Source organism: Aptenodytes patagonicus, chromosome 1, assembly GCF_965638725.1.
Source record: "Aptenodytes patagonicus chromosome 1, bAptPat1.pri.cur, whole genome shotgun sequence".
Classification (NCBI taxonomy): Eukaryota; Metazoa; Chordata; class Aves; order Sphenisciformes; family Spheniscidae; genus Aptenodytes; species Aptenodytes patagonicus.
In genome coordinates, this window is record NC_134949.1 from 67,548,018 (window position 1) to 67,573,184 (window position 25,167).

At 39.3% G+C, this 25,167-nt stretch overlaps 1 protein-coding gene across 5 annotated transcripts in view; it reads right to left on the reverse strand.

Moving 5' to 3' along the window:
- Positions 1-14,602: 14,602 nt before the first annotated feature.
- Positions 14,603-25,167, reverse strand: part of BICD1 (BICD cargo adaptor 1) — a 186,916-nt gene continuing 176,351 nt past the window's right edge. Inside the window, exons 8-9 of one of the 5 annotated variants that reach the window (XM_076340577.1) lie at positions 21,435-21,520; positions 14,603-14,753 (exon numbers count right to left, since the gene is read on the reverse strand). In XM_076340577.1, coding sequence (XP_076196692.1) covers positions 14,666-14,753; positions 21,435-21,520 — 174 coding nt within the window. In that variant the 3' untranslated portion in view covers positions 14,603-14,665. The remainder of the gene's footprint in view (positions 14,754-21,434; positions 21,521-25,167) is intronic. The other 4 variants (XM_076340590.1, XM_076340578.1, XM_076340596.1 and 1 more) reach the window with 4 other exon arrangements.

Genomic DNA, 25,167 nt, shown 5'->3' on the forward strand with positions numbered 1-25,167 from the left:
CAGCTGGGGTTAAACCACGACACAACACAATAGTAAAATACAAAATGTTAGCTTATGGGAATGAAAGTAAGATTGAAAATAGAAGACCTTTCTCTGTTTCTCTTATAGGTGATAACTTAACTGAGATTAACCCAAATATTGGATGATTGCTTAACTGCCAATCTTTAGCCAGGCATAATTATCACTTATTACTGAACTTTGTACTTGCCTCTTTAAACATAGAGCTCTGGTCCTGGAAGGAAAACAGCTAAGGAAGCAAGGGCAAATGCACACACCCCACAAATCCCAACCAAATGGTAGGAACTACGTTAATTTTGTTTTCTGCGATGTTATCGGTGAGTGATAACTTATTACAATGTCACTCTGGAAAATAAAGGTCACCTCAGAAAAGAGAATCGTGACAACTCTGTGGCATCAGGAGATCGGTCACAAAGCTAATTTTCTTGAGAAAATCCTCCTGAAGCACACTGATGTATTTAAAGCAGTGAGGTGACAGCCTGTGATAGAAGAAGTTCACGCAGTCAGTAAATTCATGGTAACTGTAGAGCATTTGTATACTGCAGTGCGGTACGGGCTTCTGAGAGGAGCTAATTGTCTCTTTTCTTTTCAGTTAGTTACAGCACAGACCTGGAGCAGCTGGTTCAAGCTGGCTCTGAACTGCTGTACACCAGCAACGGGTCCGTTCTGCCTGCTTTAACAGGGTAACAACCGGCCGCCCCTTCTGGCATGCCCTTCCTCCTTTTCTATACACTGCTCTCACTCTCGTTCTCCATCTCCAGGGAGAGACAGAGAGTCTTTTGGCAATGTCAGCAAGAGGAAAAACATTTTTCTAAGTGTAAAAAGTCAATCTGAGATAGATATTAACTTGGAAAACATCACCCTAAATGATTAAAAATTTAGTGTAATAACTGGAGAAGGGATCCGAAAACAGAAAATACTATATAAGCTTAAACATAGACGGTGCTGCCAATTCTGCTTAAAACATATGAAGGTCAGAAAATGACACTACTTGAATAAAAGCCTTGCAGTGTATCTCCCACCCTAGGCGAAGTGCGGGAAGAGTTACGTACCTCTCTGTTCTATGGTAACTGAGGTAACCAGTAAGCCACAGCTAACCCATTCCAGTGTGGGCACTAGCTGGGCCATCTGGCTCCAAAGCTTTCTGTGGGGGTGGTGAGAAATGAAGTGGTGGAGACTTGATTTAATTATACCTATTTGCATGCGGGAGGAACAATAGGAACGCTGTGGAAGCACACAGAGGTGTAGAAGGAAGGCAAGGACAGCTGGCAAGGTTTAGCCTCAAGAAAAAGTTGGAAGAGTGCTTCTGGCACATGAAAGGCTTGCAAGCACTCATCTCGTGCTGCTGAGCCCCAAAGCATTCAGGGAAACAGGACTTTATAGGCAATCTTTGTTTAGTTTGTGAGAAAACAAATGCTTCACTTTGTATGTAAACCATTGTTCCTCCAGTAAACCTCTTTGTATTAACCTTTTCTTCTCCTCATGGAAACAGCCTTCAGAAGACTTGATTTTGACTAACTCCTTGAGTGAGACTGTTTCCGTTGTTGCCTCTGGTCAAGTTTCTTTATTTCTGCTGGAGTTTAACTTTATTTTCTTCTCAGTTACACAATAAATCTGTTCCTGGATTCAGTTTATGGCCTCTAGCATTGGTTTCTCTGAGTACTACCTTGTGCTGTACCCCACAGTAAATCTGTGTAGTAACATGTTTTTAGAGCATTAATCTACAGGACCCTGAGAAAGAAAATGCATGAACTCAGCACCTAACAAAAATACATGTTTAATGTTTCTAAACATTACAAACATTTGCTTATTTAGAGTAGCTTATTTAGAGCTGACTTGGACAGTACCTTCTCTGAGGTCTGACAGAAAAATGCCATTCTCTGTTCAACACGAAACTCCAAATAAAAACTAAAATTAAAATGCAGCTTATAATATAGAAAATCCATACTTAAATACATAGCTAACCAAGCCAAGTCCTGCCTAAGTTAGGGCACAGCTGATAATACATTTTGAATCTTCTATGAACTGCATGTTGTATAACCCACAAACCAGTTCTGCCAGCAAGGAAGTATAATGAAGAAGAAGAACCGATATAGCAAAAGATAGAGTAAGATACTACTTAGAGAAGAATCTCACTCATCTCAGGCCCTCATGCACATTCCAGATGAAAAGTCTCTTGCGATGGCAGCAGCAGCTACAATGCACAAAGCAACTGCAGCGTGTGCGACAGAGATACACAGAGTAAGCAAGCAAATGCGAGGCGGATACTTAACCTCGGCTAAATCAGCAGGCAAACACAGGATCCAGCATTCAAAGACATAATGTGACTTTCAGCCTGAGGCTGCAGACTCTGGCTTCTTAGCCTGGGGAGTGGCTTACAAGGATGAGAGGGACTCAAGCCTGATCCTTGTTCCCTGTGCGGCAAGCACCTGGTGTGTGCGTGTCAGAACAGGGTGGGGACCCTGAATGTATAGCATTATGCTGGCTTACACCAAAAAATGCACCCAGCTCTTTTGTTACTTACTCCCCAGTGAAAAGTCTAGAACACACCATATCTTAGGAACGGCTTTACTTCCCCGTGAGAAGGAGCTGCAGGGTCAACAGCGTGAATTAGGAGTCAAACATCAGAAGTAACCCATGACAAGCACTCCAAGGGTGGGTAGACAAATCCTAGGTATTAACTGCTGGAACAAAAAAGTGTGGGTAGGTAGCCCTCAGAAGAAAATACATGACAGTTTCTTTTCACCCGGACAATGCTTCTAATACAGATCTCTGTTCTGTCTTGCTTGACGGTGTAAGAGGGAACATCGTTGTCTTTAATCTGTTTCCCCCTGTTGTCATTTTGGGCCCTATCAAAGGTAGTTATGGGGACTACCCAGCAGCAGGTTTTGTCTACTTCCAGCCACTGTAATAAAGAATCCTATTTATACCCCCTAGAGCCAGGGCTTCTTTCTCTACCACACAGATGAATGCTAACATGTAGCTCTGCAAGAACAGCACTATGATAATCAAAGGGAGAAACATTCCTGCTATGTACTGCCTCGATGTTAATTTTGTCTTACCCCTTTTTTGCTGCACAGAAGCGTTTTGTCCATTGCAAGCAAATTCTTGGAATTTATTGAAATCATGTTGTGATAAAGCTATCACACATATCCCTTAGTTTTACTGAAAGATTGCTGCTTAGAGGGAGTAATTGCTATTTAATCAGTGTTGTTAGATAAGTCTTGCAGAATGGCATTCATTTAACAAAGACTGATTGCTTTTAGAAGTCAGAATATTCTTCATTATCACCACCACAGGTTAATCAAATATGCTTCCCACTATCCAATTAATGTCAGACATTTAGATACCATTAGCAGCAGTGCTTTAGCTTTGGTTTGGATTAACTACCGGTGAAAACAAACTTCTATAAGGTCTTGTTAGTAAAAAGGAGAGAGGAAGCAAGCTATGCTCGAGAAAATGTTCTACTTTCCTCCCGTTTCTTCTTTCCTTCTGCAGTGAAAGCCAACAGCCACTATGAAAAAAAGTTTAAAAACCATGGTCTAAGCTTGCCATTTGAGACAGGGCAAGAGTGACAACTCTTTTAGGTGTACCCCACATCCAAAATCAATAGTCTCTCTAGCTTTTTGCCAGATCAAGTTAAATTCACTGTTGAAAATTGTGAATTATTAAATTAGGCAAAGCTGTTCCTGATACGGCCCACAAGTTCCTTGTGGTCTGACAGGAAAAGATGTGCCAGCGAGATCCTTGGTGTGCTTTTCCAAGGGGCCGTTGGGGAGCTGGTGGTGGGCTGTGCTAATCCGCCGATGGTGGCAGCAGCCAGCTCCTAGCCACCATCTCTTCTGGGCCCTGCAGCTTCTCCCTTTTCTCAGAGGGGCCTGTGCCTGGTGAGGCGATGGGAAAGTTGGCAGTGACTCCTGGGGAAAAGATGACAGCTTGTGTGGAAGGAGCTGGTGGCTGCTATGAGCTGTTCCTCCGGCGTGCTCCCTACATGGGAGGGAAGCTCTGGGAAGCTCCGGGAAGGGCTGCAGCTGGGAGCAGGGACTCTGTCCACACGGAAATCTGTGACCATGAAACGAAGTGCTCTTTGCCATTGCTTTGCATTTATTCCCAATGCCTAGCCTCAGCTCTGCTCTCTTTCATCAGTGCCATGACGTATGGGATCGTACTTTGTTTAAAGAGCCGTGTACTGCTAAAGTGCTGTATACATTAAATATTAACCATTGTCTCTCTATGAATGCTTACCTGAACAGTAAAGCAAAATGTTTTGGTTCTCGCCTTAACAAATCAACACCTGGAGAGCAATTGGCTGATAAAACATGTTGTGAAAAGAAAGGCATAATTATTACTTCCAGCTCTGGAAGAGAATATACCGGTCTCAATATTGCGATACTCCCTTGTTTCTTTTCCTTACTGTAAAAACCAAGCTGTCAGGTACTTAAGATTGCTTCTAATGAGGCATATGGTACATGCACAGGAGTTTCAGCATGCTTCTCAATAATTTATAGTGACTTAAAACAGAGAGACTTCAAAGCTGTTGCTGCATTTGCAGACTCCTCTAAGTTAGCTTCATCCACCCTTCTTTTCCTTCATTCTGTTCCGCGTTTCACAGACTCCCTTGTATCTTTTGGGGCTGAAATGTGATTATTTGGAGCAAAGGCTGTGAAAAGGATATAAATGCTGCTCCTGTTCCACTTAAACTCTCTCTTGTATCTCAAAAATAGCATTCCATTCATATTTATAATTTTAAAAATGTATTTTTACCCCCAGAGACCTAACATCGTTTAATTTTGGAACTCAGTACTTCAAGCAAGTTTTACAGTATACATCCGAGGCTTTATGCACTGCAAATGGCTGTAACTTTACCATACTGAAATGTGCCATGCTTTTATATTCAAGCATAAATAGTGCTAAGCATAACTGCATAGACGAGGGGTCTGAAACTTCAGAAACTCCAGAATCTTAATTTGAGCTCTGTCACAGATTTATATTCACGATTTTGAACAGTCTTTAAAAGGATGCAGTCACTTTAAAGGAAATCCAAGTTCTCTACCAGAAAAAGAGCATCTATATTTTACTGAGCTATCGTTGTTGGGGGAAGAAAAGTTTTCCCATGTTTAGGCAGTGTTTTCATCTTGGGCCTAGTGAGTCAAATTGCCTTTTTGGTTTACAGGCCTGGCAGACAGTCAGAAGGAGAGCATAGGGCTAAGGAAATTAAAACCAGAAAGTGGATGTTAAACCTCAGCTATTTATAGTGAGGATCTATTAATACCAAGCACTGGAGAAATAGGGAACGAGCTCTGAACCAACTCAAGCACTCAAGCAACGCAGGTTCTGGGGCAGGGTATGTACCACATGGACTAAATAACTCACCTTGCTGAGAACACCTGGCTACCGCATCTAAAACCACTTTGGTATTCCAGTGTGTGCAGGGTGGATGTACGTGGAGAGGTGAAGGGTTACATGTAAAGAAACTTGGCTCACTTTGTTGAGTGTTAATGTTTTCCCATCGCACAGTCTGGATTTGTCTATCTGTAGGTGAGAGATAACAGTACCTGTTTGGCAAAGATGTTTCGAGAATTAATTAATATGCATAGAGTGCTCTGAAGATTAAAAGAGCTACTTTGCATTTGGCTTAGATAACAAAAACCTTTGAAAGCAGTGGTGGCTTCCCAGAGGCATTTTCTTTTTAAGTAGTGGAGGACTTTGAGGTTTGTATGCAGTGGTATTTGTATGCAGTGCATTTATGTAAGTTCTAATTCTATGTTTTGCATGGCTGAAGTTGAGTCACAAGCTGGTCACGAAAGCACTTGTCAGTCACATCTTCAAATTGCACGAGATACTCCATGTTATGCCCACAGTCCTGTCATCTGCTCCGCACGGGTGAATGCCCAACATCCAGACGGAGCCCACTAAAGTCCGTGGAGCTTTGCTCCAACCCAGGGATCTCTTTAAATCAAATTTCCAAGGAACACACTGAATAGCAGGTCCATTAACTCAGGTCAAAGCAAGTTTCCCGACCAACATGGGTCAAACCCCACCTGATTCTAAAGTAGCTTTCCTGGTCTAGGGCCTGATGGTAGCATCCATATAGCCACGAAGGACAGCTGCTGCTTCATCTTAGAGCACTAATAAGCTGTATCGCTATAGAAAGAGCTACCTTGGATGGATCAGCACCGAGCCATCTGAGTTTACAGAGCTCGCCTATCTCTACAGAGGTTTTTTATCGCTATAGCAAAGCCATTTAGTGTTGTATAGGGGGATAGAAGACGACCTGTGTGCTGTAAAAACAGTAGCTCTTTTTCTCCTGTGATCAGAGGCCTTTCCCATCTCTGTGAGAGGGAACAAAATATTGGGCCCACATCCTCTGCATTCAGAATTTGATCTTCAAGGGAGCTCTGTACTCACGTAGCTTTCCATATTATATTCCTAATCTGAGTAAATAGCCTCAGTTTTAATACCTTAACCAATATGACAGCATTGAATAGCAAAAATCGATTTCCTTGACAGAGGTAATCAACACTTAAAAAGATGACAGCCCTCCCCAGATAGGGAATCCTATGAATTAATTTAAATGGACACAACTGTCTCATTATTTATTTCCAAAGTTTCCTGATAACTCACTTAAGGAAGAATGAAAGGGCTTCTTTTCCCCCCTCATATGGAGCTTTCTCACAAATAACATTTTCTCAATGATGTATTATTGTAACAATAATTTAAGCGTTATTTTCTCTAAAACCAGACACCAAACCTTCTTCCTGAAGTTAGATACCTCCAAATATGATATAAGAGAATTTATAAATAATAATGAGTGAAACGTGTGTTTTCTAATACACTGCTCTAGTCAAGAAGGAATCATTCTTGCAAAGGTCAATATTTTTTTACCGGGTTATTAAGCTTCTGCTGAGTTGTCAGCTACAGTATTGAGCCTTATTTTTGTGCAAAGTTAGGACTTTCTTCTTTCATTCAGGCAATCACTTAAACCTTCCACTGAGAGAAAAGCAGTTCTGCCTGTGCTTTTAGCATACACAAATAGAGAGCTGGCTTTATTCCAAATATTTTTTCCCAGGATGCACATAATTATTATTACCTATTTTAGCTCCATTTTCCCCCTGTATTTTGTTATCTATATAAAATCTTCTCTTCTATGTTTGTCATTCACAGGCTGCTAGAAGATATGGATGTCAGGGCCTTTGATATGGCTCTCTTCATAATTAGTACCTCTGTTCTTATTATTGGTTTCATGAAATCTAGGTTTCAACATTGTTCAAAATTATGTGGTAATTTTTTGTGCTCAACCTGAGTTGCCAGTGGCCTGTCAGTGTTTTATGGTGTGAAGAGAGTCAAACTATGGCTCCTGCTGCCTTTAAGTATAACTGGGAGTGCTCTGCATTTCTCTAAGCATAACTGCAGGATTTATCAAGGGAGGTATCCAGAAACAGACTTGCAGCAGCAGTCACCGTAAACTTTAGCTTCAGGATCTTTTCCATTATCATCTGACATATTTCTATGGGAAAACCAATAGTTCATTTGTCAGGAATTACCTCCTGCTCCAGAACAAGGGGTATTACACAGACATTTTCTTTGGAAAAAAAAGATGTGTTTTTGAGCTGTTTTGCTTTTTTTTTTTTTAATCCAGACTATTTCAGTGACCTTAACTCATACCATTGCCTCTCAGAGAGCTGCACCGGACCAGCTGAACGGAGGATACAGAGGAAGGGAAAGGAGCAATAAGGGTTAGAAATTTCTCAAATCAACTTTGCCATGAGAACATTCACACAAGGGGCAACCCTCTGTGAAACTGCTATCAGAACAAATACGCTGAGGAAGAAAGTCTGCTCTCCATTTTTCTTATTCTCAGAAACTCTTTTAATTTAAAATTGAAGAGGAGGAACACCCAGCATAAGAAAATTCTGTCCTGAGCAGTCACGCTTCTGCTAAAATGATCATGCAACACCATTGCCTAGGGCACTTCTGCAATGAACACAGATAAGGTGGGAGACCTCCTCCTGCTAGATGAGAAAACGGAAGAAAAGAGAGAAGTGGGAAGAACTTAGACAAGTAACAGCTCTTGAACTGCATTTCTGTCACCGTGCACAAATCCTGTTAACTATCCAAAGCACCTCGCCAGCCAGCCAAAAACAAAGACAGCCCTCCAATAGTTCCTATTGAGTCAAACATCACAGCAGGCTTGGAGGCACAATCCTGCCTCCAGGCTCTTCCCATTTCCTGGCCCATTTCTAAAAGCTGGACATTTGCTGCTGTCCCTCAGAGACTCTGCCAGCAGTGAGGTTCACCAGAGGTGCTGCAGCAGCCGCCTGCCTGCTAGGGCCACGCTCACAGACCACTGTGGGACTGGCTGCTGAGGGAGGATTTTGACCCCCTTGCTGTCAGAGCAGGGCTCTTCCACGAGGGATAAAAGATGTTTCTTACTTTAAAAAGCAGGTGTGGTACACTGTACTGTACCCAGCACTCCCAAGACAATTTTATGCTGACTTCAGCTCTTCCTTTGCTTCCCCATCCCCTGAGGGTGGAGATTTGCATCTTACAAAGCATTCTTGTACTGAGAGTTTATGCAGATGTTGCAGCATTTCAGAGATTACTCAGATCTGTTGGAAACAGTATATGGGGAATCGGTCTTTATTTTAGCGTCTGCCTCAGTCTCAGAAAACAGAGGAAGCATCTTTGCTTTACTTCTGATTCCCTTTTCCTTTAATGTTGATTTCCTTTCTCAATTTCCTGTCTGATACCTTTTAAACTTACAATTATGGATCTTTAAGAACTAAATAAATGCAAAAGTATAAGCCAAGCTAGCGCACTGCAGACTGACGTAAATAGAAGTAGACCAGACAGCATGGAATTAAATGAACAAAAATGGCCAGTTTATTCACTGGAACAGTTATGCATTACACTGTAATTTTATTTGCAACATAAAGATGTAAGAATCAGTATATTGGCTTCTTTTAATTATTTTCTTCAGCACTAGAGTGTTTTTCCCAACCATTTGACTGCATGATCATATTACACATGTACAAGCACAGACTTTATGAATCCCTCACAAGGCATTAATCTAGGATTGTCTACAGGGACAAGGAAGAGTTAACATGGGAATTACTTCAATTTTAAAAACAAATGATGCATTTTTGGAAACAAGAATTATTTAACTTTTTTGCTTTTAGCATAAAGTAGCAACAAGAAGAGTTTCCAATATTCAGTCTTTAGCAAATGAACATATATACTTTTATATTCTTCATCATCTAGAAACACTCCATCATTTAACCCCAAGAAGGCAGGACAACATAATGTCAATTCAACATAGGAGTAGCTGAGTTATTACAGCAGTAAACATACAGTATACAAATTTGTGTTTGTCACAAACTCCACCAATGTTAAAACTCTTTTGAAAGGAACACAGCAATCTGTATGGTTCATTAGATACAGAACATCATGCAAATGGAAACATTCAATAGATTACAGAAGTCACAAAACATCAGTTTTCTTTTTTTTTTTTTAAATTGTTTACAAAGGATCAAATTAATTAACCCTTTAACAGTCAAACCACAGGGCTGAAAATCAGTAGGGCAATAACTAATAAAATGGACTTAATTTATCCACCGGCATAGCACACATAGCCATATCTGTGAACAGGAGGGAAAAAAAAAAAGCTAGATTACTCTTATTTCTTCTTCATAGCTGATAAAATAACAACTCAGCTAGCAAGCCAGTCTACTTGAAACTTTTATCAATCGCTTGTGTTTACTGATTTCCAAAATATTATTGAAATCCAATAACCATATAATAATAAAAACTTTTTAACTCAGTTTACTAATGCTGAGAAAAAACATACACTCTTCTCCACTCTTTCTTTTACAGCAAATCATGATAATCAAAACAAATACAGAGCTTCGTAGAAAGACATTTTTGACACACAAGGCCCTATCACCCAGAGTCTGCCCGCACATTAACTCCAGTCATGGAATATAGGATTTTTCCTCTACCTTTTGTCAGTTTGTCACTTGGTTGCCATTAGATTTCACAAAGGGGATTTTCAAGAGCTCCACAGGAAACAGATTAAAAACCAGTAAGGGTTTAAGCTGTGCACCTCTGAATGAAAGATACAGACTCTCTGTGATAGTCCTCTTGCCTTTCTAGCAAGAGGAATACGCAGATCGCACAAGAAATAGGAATTTTCTAGCTTAGTTATGGATATGGAAAAGCTACGTGATGTTAAGAATCTCATGCACGCATTTTACATTGCATATTTAGATCCATTTGTGCCTGAAGGCGAAAGGCAATTGCTTTTTTGTTTCTTTTCCACAGGATGCTTAATTATACTAAGAAAAATCCTTAATGGCTAAAAAAGTCTGAATATTATATATCCCTTTCAGGCTCACTGCACACACAGCAAAGGAAAACTGAAGAAAAGTGATGACTGGAATTTTTAAAGAGGTAACTGTAGCAATTCTCATACTTCAAAGGTAAAACTTCCGTGCCTGCCATTCTCAAATGAAGATTTCCGAAAAGAAAGAAATTTACTGTAACCTCAGTGGATATGCATCTTCTGCCAAAGAAAGGAACAGACCTCAGAAGGGCTGATATAATCTATACCTTATGATGATGATCAATCCAGCTGTAGTGGAACTGGTAGCACAGCTACTGACTTTGGCATTGCACGCCGAACAATAATGTTGGTATCAAAATAAGGGCCCAGACTCGTGGGTGTCATTCCCAGTGTGATAAGGACTGGGTCATATTTTACTAACAGCTTACTCAGGTATTTTCAACATAACTATCATGAGCAGCCTTCATAGGTGAGGTCATATTTCATAAGTGAGGTTATATTTCATAACATAATCTCCTTTCTGTTCACACTTAAATATGGCAAATGGCTTAAACAAGTTCACAATTTTTTAAAATAAAAAATAAACTGAAAGTCATCTTGGCATTAAAACTTGCAGCATTAATTAGTTTCATTCTATGAACCCTACTGTATAGCTATGATTACATTAGTTTACTGTGAAAAATGTGGATGGAGAAAGCACAGAGATGCCAACCTGTCAATCAGATCAATCAGAAAGAATATCACTGTTGCCTCCATCTAGAAGGCAAACTTCTATACGATTAGCATGAAAAATGGTAGTATTTCCTCTTTCTGTAAAACCTCCATTTATCTTCTGACTGATAGAAAATATATTTTCCATACCGTTACATTTTACAATTTATTTATGCATCTTTTTCTTCCCTTATATTTGATTTTTTTTTTTTTTCTATTTTTTCCTTCCCCCCCCCCCCCCCCCCATTTCCTATAAACTGGATTTCCAGAAGTGGATCATTTCACTGAATAAGGAATATTTTTTCACTACATCCAAAAATAAAACCCAAACCAAAATGCCCCAGAACTGAATAGGCTCTTCCAAATCCAACAAAATTTCAAGGCCATCATAGAGAACAAAAGCTGCATTTCGGATACGAAAGTCGGTAAGGAAGCAATTCAAATCCTGCTCTGTGTAGGACACATTTCAGCGTTTCTGAGTATACTCAACCGTTACAAATACATGTATAATCTTTTCTTTGTCTTTAAAAGTCAGAATAGATATCAACACATCATAAATTAATTTTAAATGGGCAAAATATAATCTTTTGCAACCCTTAAAAACCCACACTTTTGTTTCTGGTTTTGTCTGCATGTAAATATTTCCTACAAAATCTCTCACAAAGTTGTACGTTATCAATCACTATATAACAAAGAAGAGTTTATCATCTCAAGTTCAAGATATGTATTTTATTTTGTACTGGTTAACTGACAAAAGTTGTCCCAGGGACCTACAGAGTTTTATAACTTACAATGCAATAACTATAGCCATTTGTACATTTAAGTTGGTTTGTTTCTAGTTCTCTTACATTTCCAACACTTAAGTTTTATTACATATAAAAAAAATGTAAATTGAAAACTTAGAAATGAAGAATTTAAAGCTCAAGAGAATAAAAAAATTTAACAAACCCACTTATTTCTATAAAAAGGGGCCACAATTTCTATACCATTGGATGCCCTTTCGTAACTCTTGATCCACATGGACATTCCAGTACAATGTTTCAATATCCCAAAGTTGCTCTGCGAATCACAACCGGAAACAAGTTTCTAAACAACTGTTCCGATACAACATTTTTTCCAATAAATTCATATCTCTATAGAAAGGAAACGTATTTCACTGAATTTCAGTTTAATTTAACCTAAATTCAGGGAAAATGTGTTTGATTTGGATATGAAAATAGGAAAAACTATTCCAAGTGAAGCCTGCAGTAACCGTATTCAAAGTTCAATGCAAATTATTTTTCTTTTTAACAATATACAGTAGCTGTCTTTGTTGGACACAGACGTGGCCACTGTGCGATATTCATACACCAGTCTGACAAGGTCAGGAATTCTGAGATGCTTTTTGAAGGCAGCATTTGCCTCAGACAAAATGTTTTTGTTTTGTTGTTTGTTTTTTTTTTTTTTAATAAAAATCAAAATAGCAGCTAATCTCAGTATCAGACAGTACGATAGAGCTGAACAAGTTTTTACTTGACTTTTCTATGACAAGACAACATGTAGGTTAAGTATGATACTGAACAGTGATGTAAATGTATACCAGAAGAATCATGCGAACTGCGTGGAAACCGAAGTCAAAACACTGCCGAGTGTTGTCTGTTTGATCTGATCAGAATTCGATATCAGTTTGTTCCTATTTTCTCCACCTCTGACTCTGAATGTTTTGTTACAATAGCTCAGCTGCTTTGCCAAGGTTACACAACATACACTGTTGATGACATAGAGTATTTCTATTTACAGCACCTTCGTTACTGGTACTATGGTAATAATTATTTGTTAGGCACACTGAGTGGTCACCGATTCTTTCCTCTGCTGATGTGTTGTGTATCGTAACATTTGGTAAGCACTGGTACTAACAGAAGACTGACTTCATTTTCTCAGATTCAGGCAAAATATGAAAGAATTATTCCAACCACACCCGCAGCAATTTTTTTTCCCCAGCTGCTCTGTACCTTAGGCTGCACTCTGTTTCCCGCTTCTAGGTCATACGTATGCTGCAGAGAAGGAATAAAGACACGTGGAAATATCTAAGCCTTTCTTCCGTAAATAAATTAAGGCCACCTGACAAAGCAAGGAGTCTGCTAGTTACCAACAAGCAGGCAGGTAGGCAGTACTGCAGACTTTTTTTCTAGCTGATGACCAGACGGGAAGCCCAGAGATGCTGAACCATGATCCCCTATTTAGCCGCTTGCCTTGCTGTCAGGTACTGTGCAAAATAAATTCCTCTATCCTTGATTTTGTTCTGAAACTCACTACTTTTTAAGAAAAAACCCAGACTTACTCAGCTTTTACAGGAAAGAATCTTTAACTAGGAACACTGTGCACTGTTGCGATAGAGTCTGCGTAGCGTAGATCACCTGAGTATTTGTCATAAACTGACATGAGCTAAGGTTCTGTGTCTGTTGATTTTTGGCAAGGAAAAAAATGCACTACAGGAAAGTCCTAACAACTTTGATCCACACCATTAACCCTACCTGCATGAGTTCTTTCACCACAGAATACTTCACACGAAATGCATACGACTTCGCCATTCATACTAGCCTTTCACGGTAAGGCCTCGAACTAGTATCCTGAATATGGGAGCGGGAGGAAAGAATGTTTTTAATTAGCACACAACGTTTTACTTGTTTTAGATTTTCTTTCTCAGATACCAAATAGAAAGTAACCCCAAAAAACAGCACCAATTCATCTACTTGTCTGAAATGCAAAAATATAATTACGATGCAAGCAAACAACTGAAAACAAATCAATACATCATCCTTTCATCTCCTTCTTAGGATTAATAATTATCTTTCAGTGAAAAGCTAGAACAAAACCAGAAGCTAGTGTAATAGGAATTAAAAAAACCCAAGTGCATAAACAATACCAGTGCAGCAGCAAAATATACAGTCATTGTTAACATTCCAATTCAACCCATTTCCAACAATTTTGTGCAATAAAAATTGGCCATATGCTGGCCAATGCAACAAGCCTCTTTTTAATATTAACACAGTCATTCTTCACTTAAGCTATTTCTGCTTGTTTTTAAAAAATAAAATCAATTAAATACAACTCTCTCTCTCTCAAAAAAAAAAAAGGCTGTATTTTATAAACACAAAATTCTGGTGCAAATAAAGAAAGAAATAAATATCACACCCTTAATGACAAAATGAAATTTGAACTGGTTCCTATGGCTGAACTTAGAGGATGTGAGGGTAGGATTTTTGTAACATACTTTTTTTAATATTGGCTTAAGTCTCTCATTATCTCAGAGGTAAAGCCAAGCAGCTGGGAGGAACATTTTTGTCGAGATGTTAAATTTCACTACACTTTAGTTGTGACAGCAAAGTTTGAATACAATCAGAGGAACCATAAAAAGTCTTCTTGATAGGTTGGGCTCTGTGCTTTGTGTTCTTCTTCTCAACCTTCCCTCAGTCGCCAGAGCAGGGGATATGAATCCAGACTTGTCAATGCAGCAACAAGGCAGGATTGTCTACCCGCTTTCTGGGAACAACCCCAACCTTTGTTTCGTGAACTCCACTCCGTTTGCATTTTCTCTTACGTTGCATATGAAGATTAGGGGTAAGGAGGAGGCTTAGAGAGACAGTTGAGAGGGGCACACTGAGAGCTGGAATGTGGCTGCTCTTCTGGAAGAGCATTAGGACTGAAAATTAAAAAGAAAAGAGAAAAAGTGCTTAAAATACACGGCAAACTTTACATGCATGTAAATAGTACAGGGCTGGAAACAAACTTTAAAAGCGGATGAAACCTCATCTATAAATCTGTAACCTCAGATACACAGTATACGTAAAGAAAATCCTCAGTGCACACACATTCAGTGACACCTGGATGCATACATGAAATGCCACAGATATCCTGCTTGCCGGTTCATGTACACGATTGCCGTTTGCATGCTCTGATGAAAAACACTGTGTGGAGAAATGAATGCATGTGTGAAACGGGGGAGCAAATTTGAAGGACAAAATACAGGTGCCATCTTTATGTGAACATTAAAGATTTTCTATATGCAGCCAATTAATTGTTCGAAATGAAGGACAGTGCCAGTCTGGAAATAAGGTTTCATCACTTTGTGAAAATATGATCTCTTACTGAATATGACCTATTTATTAGTACATTTGTACAAATACAGTGTAACCTTCCTTGTCAGGCAACATAAGCATTACATATTTTGTAATGAACACTTCCAAAGGGTGGTTTTTTTTGTGTTTTGTTTTCTTTTGGTTTTGTGCCATTTGAATCCTCTTCAATTCTGTCATATACTTTTGTCATTTGACTGTTTTTCACGTACAATTTGTCTGATAACAGCATTTACCCCTTGAGCCTCTAAACGTGCATTTATAGTGTACACTGTCATGTAGTGCAGAGCAGTCTGAACCAGCTTTCGGCAAACCAGGTGGGGCTGGAGTAGCAGCCTAGCAGTGGCAGCACAAAGATAAGGGGCAGCTAACACAAACATACCCCACTTCTTGGTGCAGAGTTCCAGGGTGCTCCTGCTAGAAAAGCTTCAAATGCTCAGGTTTGCTCATTTAAAGGCAGCTCAGCAGTCTACGCTACACTGCACTAGGCAACGCGGACACAATAGCTTAAGTGAGTCCTGCATGATTCCTCAGCCTTGGCCTGTCCTGTTTTAAAAGGGTGAACTTCAGCTCACCTAGCCAATGTCAAGCTAAGTGACAGCCATTAAACATTCAAGGAAAGCATGTAGCAAAACAAGGTACCAAAATAGAATGCAAGTAAAAGCAATTTACAAAAAAAAAAAAAAAAAACCACCACAAAAAAAACCCCAAACCAACCCCCCCTCAAAAAAACCAAACAGTTCTTTAATGTGTCTGGGAAGAGTTTTTTTTTCCTAATGCTTCAAATGTTCTACAGTCTTGAAGTTATTCCAAGCTCAATAGTGTGATATATGATGAAGCACAGTACGTCCCCATCTTCAAGAAAATTCGCCTTTTCCATTTTCCTTCTTTAGAAACTGTGCTGTTACATATTATCTCTGCAGCACAGACTATTGGAGTGTTGGCTGAAGGAATGCGATTAGTCTATTGCTGGAAATGAATCAATTTGAAATGCCAGAGGTATTTGAAAATCTGCCACTGGAAATGCCAGCGGTTCCACATATAGCATTTACTTAGGGAAACAAAGAAATGACATGGTGCTTGCTTGAAGACAGAAACAAGTGTGCACCATCACCATTAAGAAAGTAGATCGCAGTGTCCACATTTTCAAATAAGAGAAGCCTAGGAGACTATGACCACAAATCCACAGGTATTACAATTCAGCAGGAGCTACAGTCCTTGCACCTCTGGGGTTATTTGAAGATCATAGACTTATATGTCTTAGGACAGATTCTGTTTCACATTAGTGCTCCTGAAGATGAGCTTCCTGTTTGCAAAACGGATGGTGAGAGTGGGTTATAGAAGCTCAGGACCTCACAAGCTTTGCTTTGTGCTCAGCGTCTGAGTAGGTCAGTTCCAAAGTGTTCAGTGTTATGGACTATGACTCCTCAGTTTACATATAGATTTAGTCTAACCCTACTCACCTAGGCATAAATATTTAATCTAAAATATTTTCTTGAAGCTCAGTAGTTGGACTTGTTTAATCAAATACTCTGAGAAGACACCAAACCTGTCTTCTCTAAGTAATTCTTTCCATGGCTGTAACTATCCTTTTCTTCTGCCACATACAGATGCAGATACAGCATCTAAAGAGGGATCTGAGCGAGATCTTTGCCTACTCCACTCAAATGAGTCTGTATCAGGAGTGACTGCAGATGGACCCAAAAGGTCTGTGTTTACTCTCAAAGTTATCCACTCATCAAGAGCCAGCTCCTGGCTTCAGCATCTCCTAAGTTTTCAAGATAGGCTTTAGGAGAAGCACTAGTCTTAAGTCCTTCAGAGAAATAAAAGTGAATTAGAACTTTAACATCACATTTGAGGAAGACAAACAAGGAGGTGGTCATGTTACCCTACAAAGCCTGCCTTACTCTCCTCCCTTGCTGCCCCATTTCTTTTTTCAAAGGACTTCCGTAATTGTCAGAAGGGAACAGAAACTTGACAGACATTTTCCTTGCACATTAAGAGAGATGTGTTTGTCTTTTGGGGCTTCCTTCCCAGCTTTGAAAATAAGCAACACAAGATGTTTGTGCTCTGAGGGAGAGGACTGGTGAGGAAATGGCCATAGTTAAGACTAGTTACGTACAGCAATGGCCTAGAACAGGACCTCTTTGAGACACATGAGATTCTCCTCTACACAAATATGCACAACCATAATAATGTTTTGGCATGACCTTCAGTACAGTCAGCCGTGACCGCAAATACTGCAATACAAATTATCCCAGACTAAACTCAGATTAGGAAGCACTGTGCTTAGAATGACATTCGCTTTCTCTTCATGGTAATTCTGCGTTGCTTCTCACTTTGAAATACAAGCACACTTCTGTGCACAGAAGAAGTATAAAACCTTGTCTCACCATTCCCCTTTCAACCAATAATAACTATTAGGGGCATTAGGAAGAGAAAAAAGTTACAAGGTTATCAAGCACCTTTGCAGTCACTTGCAGTCCCAGTAGATTTGAATCTTATCCTAACACTCTACTGTTAACCATCCTCTCTTCAGAAACACAATACATCCAGTTCATTAATGCAGGTTACTGTAGCAGTACATAAACAAAAATTACATCAGAATCGGCAAGTGACACGTGGCATGCAGTGTGCTTTTTATGGCAGTATAGGAGATCGTGGCAGCAGGTCCTGGAGCTGAGCTATCAGGCATATTGACAGTCACGGGCAGTAGAGGATGGCAGGTGAGATTAATAACACGAAGCAAGAGAGATGGAAGAACCTGAAGCTGTTGACTATTAACTGGGAATAAGGAAGAACACTGTTACATCCTCCCCATGGGATATGCACAGCTTTTAAAACATTTGGGTTTAATAGACATTTTTGTAAACCTCCCTATGAAGGCCGGTATCATTTGGGGATTTATTCATTCAGTCGATGAATGAGGTCTGTGTCATTTTTTGTTAGTATTATTGTCTGGTTTTAAGCAGCTCTTTTTTTCCCCCGGCACTCAAAATGCTAATTATGTATTTCTAAAATCATGCAAAGCATACTTAATATTGAGTATATTAATATACTTTGCATACTCAATGGCATGCAAAGCTCTTCGGTGTTAGTAAGTACTCTGCTCTCTGTCTTAAAGATACCATTTGCATGCAATATTGTCTGGCATTGATTGTAACTGTAACAAATCAGGAGTGGAAAATATAGACAGACCAGTGATATTTTCAGAATGCAACCATTTTGCATGCAGTAATATTTTACCTTATTTTTAAATTTATTTGCTATTTTATATGAAAGAAAAGCATTGTTTCTTGTTAAAAATTAATATTAGTATCATTTGCAGTCTCAGGTTTTTGGGGGTTTGTTTTTTGTTTTTATTAATAGGTAACTTGGGTCTAGAGTTTGGCCTCTGATAACGAAAATAGGTTTTCACGTCATTCAATAGAAACCTGAATACAATCCAAAGACAGACACACTCTTTTTGATATTGATGATGACAATATTTTAGTCTTGTCCAATATAGTCCATCAGACAGGTAGCTACAGATGCTAGGAAGGGTGAACGTCATCCAGTAATTTTCAGGGTAGGCCTAGATTTTGTTGCTTGCCCCATACTCCTGGACCTAGAAGTTGAGGTGATGCATGGAAGGCAGAGCGAGACTTTCATGCCTTGTTGCATCAGTTTACTTGGAAAAATCTCTTAAGAAAAGTTCTCACAGATTCTTCAGATCAGGTTTCAGGTGAAATAGGCAGACTTAAGCAAAAGGACAGACAGATGTATAGCTAAATAAATTGACTAGATGTGTCCTGGAGTTTCATTTGGCTTGAATCTGTCCATAGCTTATCCAGTGAGGTTCACCAAAACCTATGCACTGGAATCACAATTACTAGAAAATCCAGAGTTACACAAGTCCCACTTAAAATTCAGTATAGATAATGGATGAGGGAAAACTCTCTGTATTTGATATTAAAGTTCAGAGTGAATCTGTCTGTGTTATGGTCAGGCATACTGACTAGTTTGAACATGATTAGACATATTGCAGGATGCAGAAAACATCTGTGTTAATAACAAGTCTTAACAAGCTATTGTTTAATCCTGGGTGAAATCCTACTGAGAGGTCACATTACTGCAAGAGTAATGTTGAAGACTTAAAAAACAAGCATACCTCTCTCTTAAAATGGGTGACTTCAGGACTGGGCACAGCTTTAATCTGCCTCATCAGAGGCAGATTTCAATCATCACATGACTGAAAGCATGTGTGCCATACCAGGAGGGACTATCAGAGGACAAGGAAGGGCAGTACAAGCTCCTGTCTTCCTCCTCTGCTGCATTTAGAAAATCTGAACCTCAGTAAATCTAACTGGCTCTTTATACGCCTTCAAATTTTATTCCAGATTTCAATTACTTTATTTAAGGCACTCAACAATTTATGCCATCGTGCTGACTTGCATTAAATCTGTTGTCACACTTCACTGCTTTACGAGACTGTGCAGCTATGCGGCCGAGACAAGCAAGGCAACAGTATTAATGTATCAAAAATAGTGTGTTGTTTTCACTTCACCAGAAGAGTATCAATCTAGCTGTAAAAACCAACTCATTTGAAGTCAATAGTTCAGCTAAATATACAGGTGTGTGTTGTTTGTGGGATGACTGATCTGAACTTTTAAAAATATTAACCATGTTTTGAAATTATCATTATTATTTCCCGTATACCAGGGTTTTGATTTGGAAACATGGCAAGAAAGTCCTCTTGAATGACACTTCCAGTTCTGGTTGTAGCTAATGAGGTCTTCCTCACTAAGGAAGAATTCAGGGACAAAGCAGAAAACCCTGAGACTTTCCTTTGGACCTTATCCCTTTTCTGTAGGTTTGTTTGCAGGACAAGGTAATGCTTGCAGACAAGTGTATAGCAGTAGTAGATCAGGTAGCTCTTCCATTCTGAGAAGAATTTTTAAAATTGCAGGAGCGATTGTTAGCATTTAGAGAGGGATGGTATTAGAGCGTCTTCTCCACCAGGAAAGTAGCTCTGGAAGGCACAGAATAGGCTTTGGTTTTGTGATGGTAAATTAAATAGGGTTAAAATAAGACTTGTCGACATTAAACCTCTGTATAACCAAAGCACCTAATGATATTCTCAAATTGTTGTAACATCTAGAATATAGCAGAAACCACTTCACAGGGATTTTAAGGATTTTAAATGGAACCAGTAACTTTTTTAGTGTGCTGCAAAACTCCAAACTGCAAACCAGTAAATGGTACTTAACAGTTATAACGAACTTTCACCAACTTCTCAGTAAATTTTTTGTAATACCTTTATATAGTAAGGAAGTTAATAATACTTCCACTTTATAGGCAATAATAGAGAGGCACAAATGAAGCAGCGGCTCCAAGGCCACCGAGGGACCCTCTGTGACTCGCAGAACTAATGCTCAGCAGTGCCAGACGTGCAGTCTGAAAGCTGTACCGCACCCATTCCCCACGGGGCATCACTGCAGGCTTCCACGCAGGTGAAGTTTAGTATTGCGTGGGAAATAGCTTCATTATGCGTAGGGCTATAGATCGGCTTGGTCACTACAGATCAGGCTAAGGTCTAAAAATAATGTAACCTATTTCAAATGAGGGAGTATAGTCATAAGTGAATATATGCACAGAATATACTGTGAACTGTTAAGAAAAGTATTGCAATCTCTTTTTGCTTGGGTTGGTTTTTGTGCCTTGATTAACTCAACTGTCTCAGAAGCATGATTTGGCCTTTGTACCACCTACGAGCAAGGACACCAGGAGTTTACTTTTAACAAGATTAAGACCTGAGTGCAGCGGGACTGAGTTTTCAGGACAGGGAGAGGTTTCTCAGAAGTGTCTGCTAAAATCTCACAAGTGCCTTTAAAATACTACCTTATAAAAAGAGAAGCCTACACCTACCCCTAAAATTAAAAGTCCCCCATTTATGTAAATTTATCTAGCAACAAAATAAAATCATTACTATTTTGGCATCACTGAGAAACTGTCTGCATAAAGAGACCAAACGAGGACTGCAAGATCCAACTTTGCATTCTTTTCCATATTTTTACATGGATATAAGTGTGTGAATGTTATGATTCATGTTTGTACTGTCACTGCAGAAATTATCACTGTTCCTCAAGTTGTTAAAAGTTTGCTGTTAGTGAAGAATTGCAGCAAAGAGCTTTCGTATAAGGAAGAAGAGGGGAGTTGCAGATGTGCATGCAGCTATGTGCAAAGAGAAAAGAGTTAGTTAAGTTTACCTGACAGTCTGGCAATCTGGCCCCCTGGCTAGTTGTGAGCCGTGTGGCGGTATGGAGGCAGCAGGCTGCTGACAATCTACAAGAAACTGATAAATTAGACATATATACAGAGAGATTACAGAGCAAGGGGTTAGTAACAGTAGTACACAGGCTATGCATCTGATGGAGAGATTTAGTGAGGAATGTGTTCTTGGTTCCTTATCTGACAGAAACACCTTTTTTCTGATAGTAATAGCATTAGTCGTTGCCTTTTTTCTTTTCACAAGAAGCAGTGAAGACATTTTTGTTTGTCTTCCCTTAGCATTGACAAATTTTTTGTTTAAACAGACAGCAATAGTGGGCTGTATTCAGGATCTGGGTTTAAACCTTGTACTCATCGTTCTGCTGCTGCTGAAGTTGTTTTGCTTACATCTAATATAAAAAGTGTCAACAAAGCTACTCAAAATTTCTCCAGAGAACTTCCATCCATATAACAACACTTAGAGATGCCATCTCATTATGGTCTTCGAGAAAAAGCTTGCAAGAAGGTCTCCGCAATTACTAAATAGTGCTTGTGAGATCATTTTTTGTAGCGAAAAGGGAGAAACTGATACAGTCTGTTTTCACTGTTCTGTCTAGATTATTTTATCAATTCTCTGCTAAAGCAGTTTCCACATTAATCACTTGCAAAGCTGTATTCTAGTTCTTAATTTATTAAATAACCATAAAGCCAAATAATCCTTTGTTGCTATGATTTTACTGTGACATTTGGAATATGAAAACAGTTTTAAACTCAGTAATACTTGTGGGACTTAAGAAAAGTAGTTGAACGAGACAACCCTGCTTTCTAGCTCATTAGTTTCTACCAAGATTTCCAGATCTCAAGATTGGCTAATTTTCCCTGCAGCAGTCTGGCCTTTCATTCCACAGCCTGTGTGATTCAGATTGTAGACAACAGAGTCATCAGGGTCCTTTCAAACATTAAAATCTATGGGTGAAATCCTGACCATCTGGAAAACTACCGGAGATTACTTTTTGTCTCCAGCAGGGTTTGCAGATCTATCATCCTCTCTGCTTCAACTTGATTCTCAACCTGACTCTTCAGTGGAAAGGAGTTACTTTCCCCTGAACCTTAGAAGTGAGATAAAAATGAGATGACTAGACTTCATGTACTCGGAAAGAATTTTATTTTTTTTCCCCCCAATTGGCTGCTACTTAAAGCTCAACACCAGTAATCATTTCTCTTTACATGTGGATGTTTTCCAAAACCCACTTCTATTCTTTTTCTCAATCAAGTGGAAGAACGTGTAAGTCATTTGCTGTCAAGAGTCTTGAGATGACATCAGCTACAACGCAGAGCAACCCACCTTCCTAGCAATACTGAGCATCATATGCAGTATCCTAACATTTCCCTTTCATACAAGCCCAGAGTGTTTCTCCCTACTTCCTATGAAGATCTGTGCTGACCTCCAGTGGGTGGAAGCAAGTGTACCCAAATCACTAATTTCTTACTGCTTCAGCCAGGAGTACAGGGTTTTGGACCTATTTTCAAGTGCACAGGTATCTGCATTGGAAAAATACATGCACAGTTAGTGCTCACACCATTGTGTCAGGAAGCAGAAATGGAATAAGAAAGGATACTGTGCCATTCTCTCATATGCCAGGATGGCCACTATAGTCCTCAGTGTGTCTTTTAGCAGTGTGTCTTTGTGAGCAAACTCCCTCGACTTCACATGAAACAACAGTTCTACCTGGCGTCAGCAATGCTCACACAATGTGGCTCACACTCACATCAGTACAATATCTGGTGATCCACATGACTTAAAATGGCTGAGTCGTCCTCCTACATCCTCCAGGAGTGAAGTTTTTGAGGATTAGGCTAGGAAAGAGCTAAGCAGAATGCATATGGCTTACATATATGTATTTCAAATTCAAAGGAGCTCTTACCTACTTATGTCCAAGTAGCTGTGCCACAGCTAACTTTATTCTTTATATATTTAATCCCTTTAAATATTTTGGAGAGTTTATAACCCTATTCTCTAATACCACGACAGTCAAACACAATGTAACAAGAAGTCATTTTAAAGGTGAAAATTAGAAGCCAGCATTCAGTCCTTCCCTGCTACTAAAGAACTCAGGCCTGTATCAAATAAATGTTTGTTTCTTTCTGAAATACTCTGTTGAAGGTTAAAAGTTTCAAAGATACCTTTACTGATTCTGTGGTCAATGTCACATACCATAAAGACAAGGAAAGACAGACATGCTCTCTTTTACTAAGAAATAAAAACAAATAAAAAGATTTAAAAAATTACGTTGGAAGAGGCCTGTTCCCAGTATTTTTCAATTTTCAAATCTCAGGGAGTGTCAGTTGAGCTACATAGTGAAAGGTTGCTATTTGAGTAGAAGACACTTGGGAAACAGACACAGATTATACTTTCTGGTGCGTCTTCAGAGAATACTACCAACAAAATGATTAATAAAGTTATTAAATACAGACTATCTTATTTCTCCATCATCTCCAGTTGCTGTGAGGAAATAAACTACTGGGGGCAGGGGGTGGGCTGGCTGATCTCTTAAGAGCCCTTTTACAGTTCTATGAATGTATAACAAACAAATGAAGTTCAGTGACCATTTCAACCACAAAAGGCAAAGATGAGCTATTGTACATGTCAGTTTTCACTGAATTCAGCAGGACTTGAGTCTGTACAGAGTCCTGTGGCAGTATCAGACAACGTACACCACTGCATCTGTTGGAGCTTTGAGGCTTGACTTGTGCTATACGTTAGGCCTGTTCCGATTTTCCAGTTCTTAACATTTTAGCCATTTGCTGGCAACGGTGGTGTAAAGGGCTCAGAGATTTCCTCTCTCACAGATTAGCCAGTGCTGATTTGCCTTTAGAATCTAATGCCCAGTCCTAATCAGGCTAATCAGCTCCTGATGTAAGAGCATGAAAAATGCCAAGCTCAAAGAAGCTACATCTGCTCATATGAGGACTGAATGCGCGGCTATAAATTATGTGCCGAGAGCAAATCTCACAAAAAAGTATTTTCCTGTACTTCCCTTTGGTTCGGCCACAAAAACAATGCATTTCCCTCATGTCACAAGGTGTGCTCTGCCCTCCAGTCTGTGAACTGGGTGACTCCAATCAACACAGGCCTGCTTAACCGGGTTATTAGTGTCCGAGAGATGGGCATGCCTTCTGTTGACATCAGCAATGTCCTCAGTGAAAATCCTACGTGCAAGCATTTTCAGTCCCACCTGCTCAGGACCCAGCATACTGCAATGGAACATTTCAGCACATTTTGACACTCAGTAAATTACTAATCTCTACATAGTGCTGTCAAAGACCGAGACCAGTAAGAATCCCAAGATAAGCATTGGGGATGCTGTGAATCAGTAACTGACATATAACATGCTTTTAACTGTGTCTAGTTCAGTTAATCAATGGAGAGCTTTTTGCTATTTAATCTGAAAGGGTAAAATTAAGAGTCAAACAACAAAACAATCAAGTTTGTTGTGGTTTTTTTTGTTTTTTGTTTTTTTTTTGTTTTTTTTTTTTTTTACACACAGGTACTGTTACATATTTGGTATTTCTGATATGAAAAACATTGGGAAAAATCTGTTCTTGATAAAAGAAAAGCTCTCAAGAAATGCTTGTAACTAAATGTGAGATTGAGGCTTTTTCAGTCTTTCCAGACAAGCTCTCCTTAGCATCCCATTGACCACTCCAGGCCAACAGAAAGTCCTTCTTTCA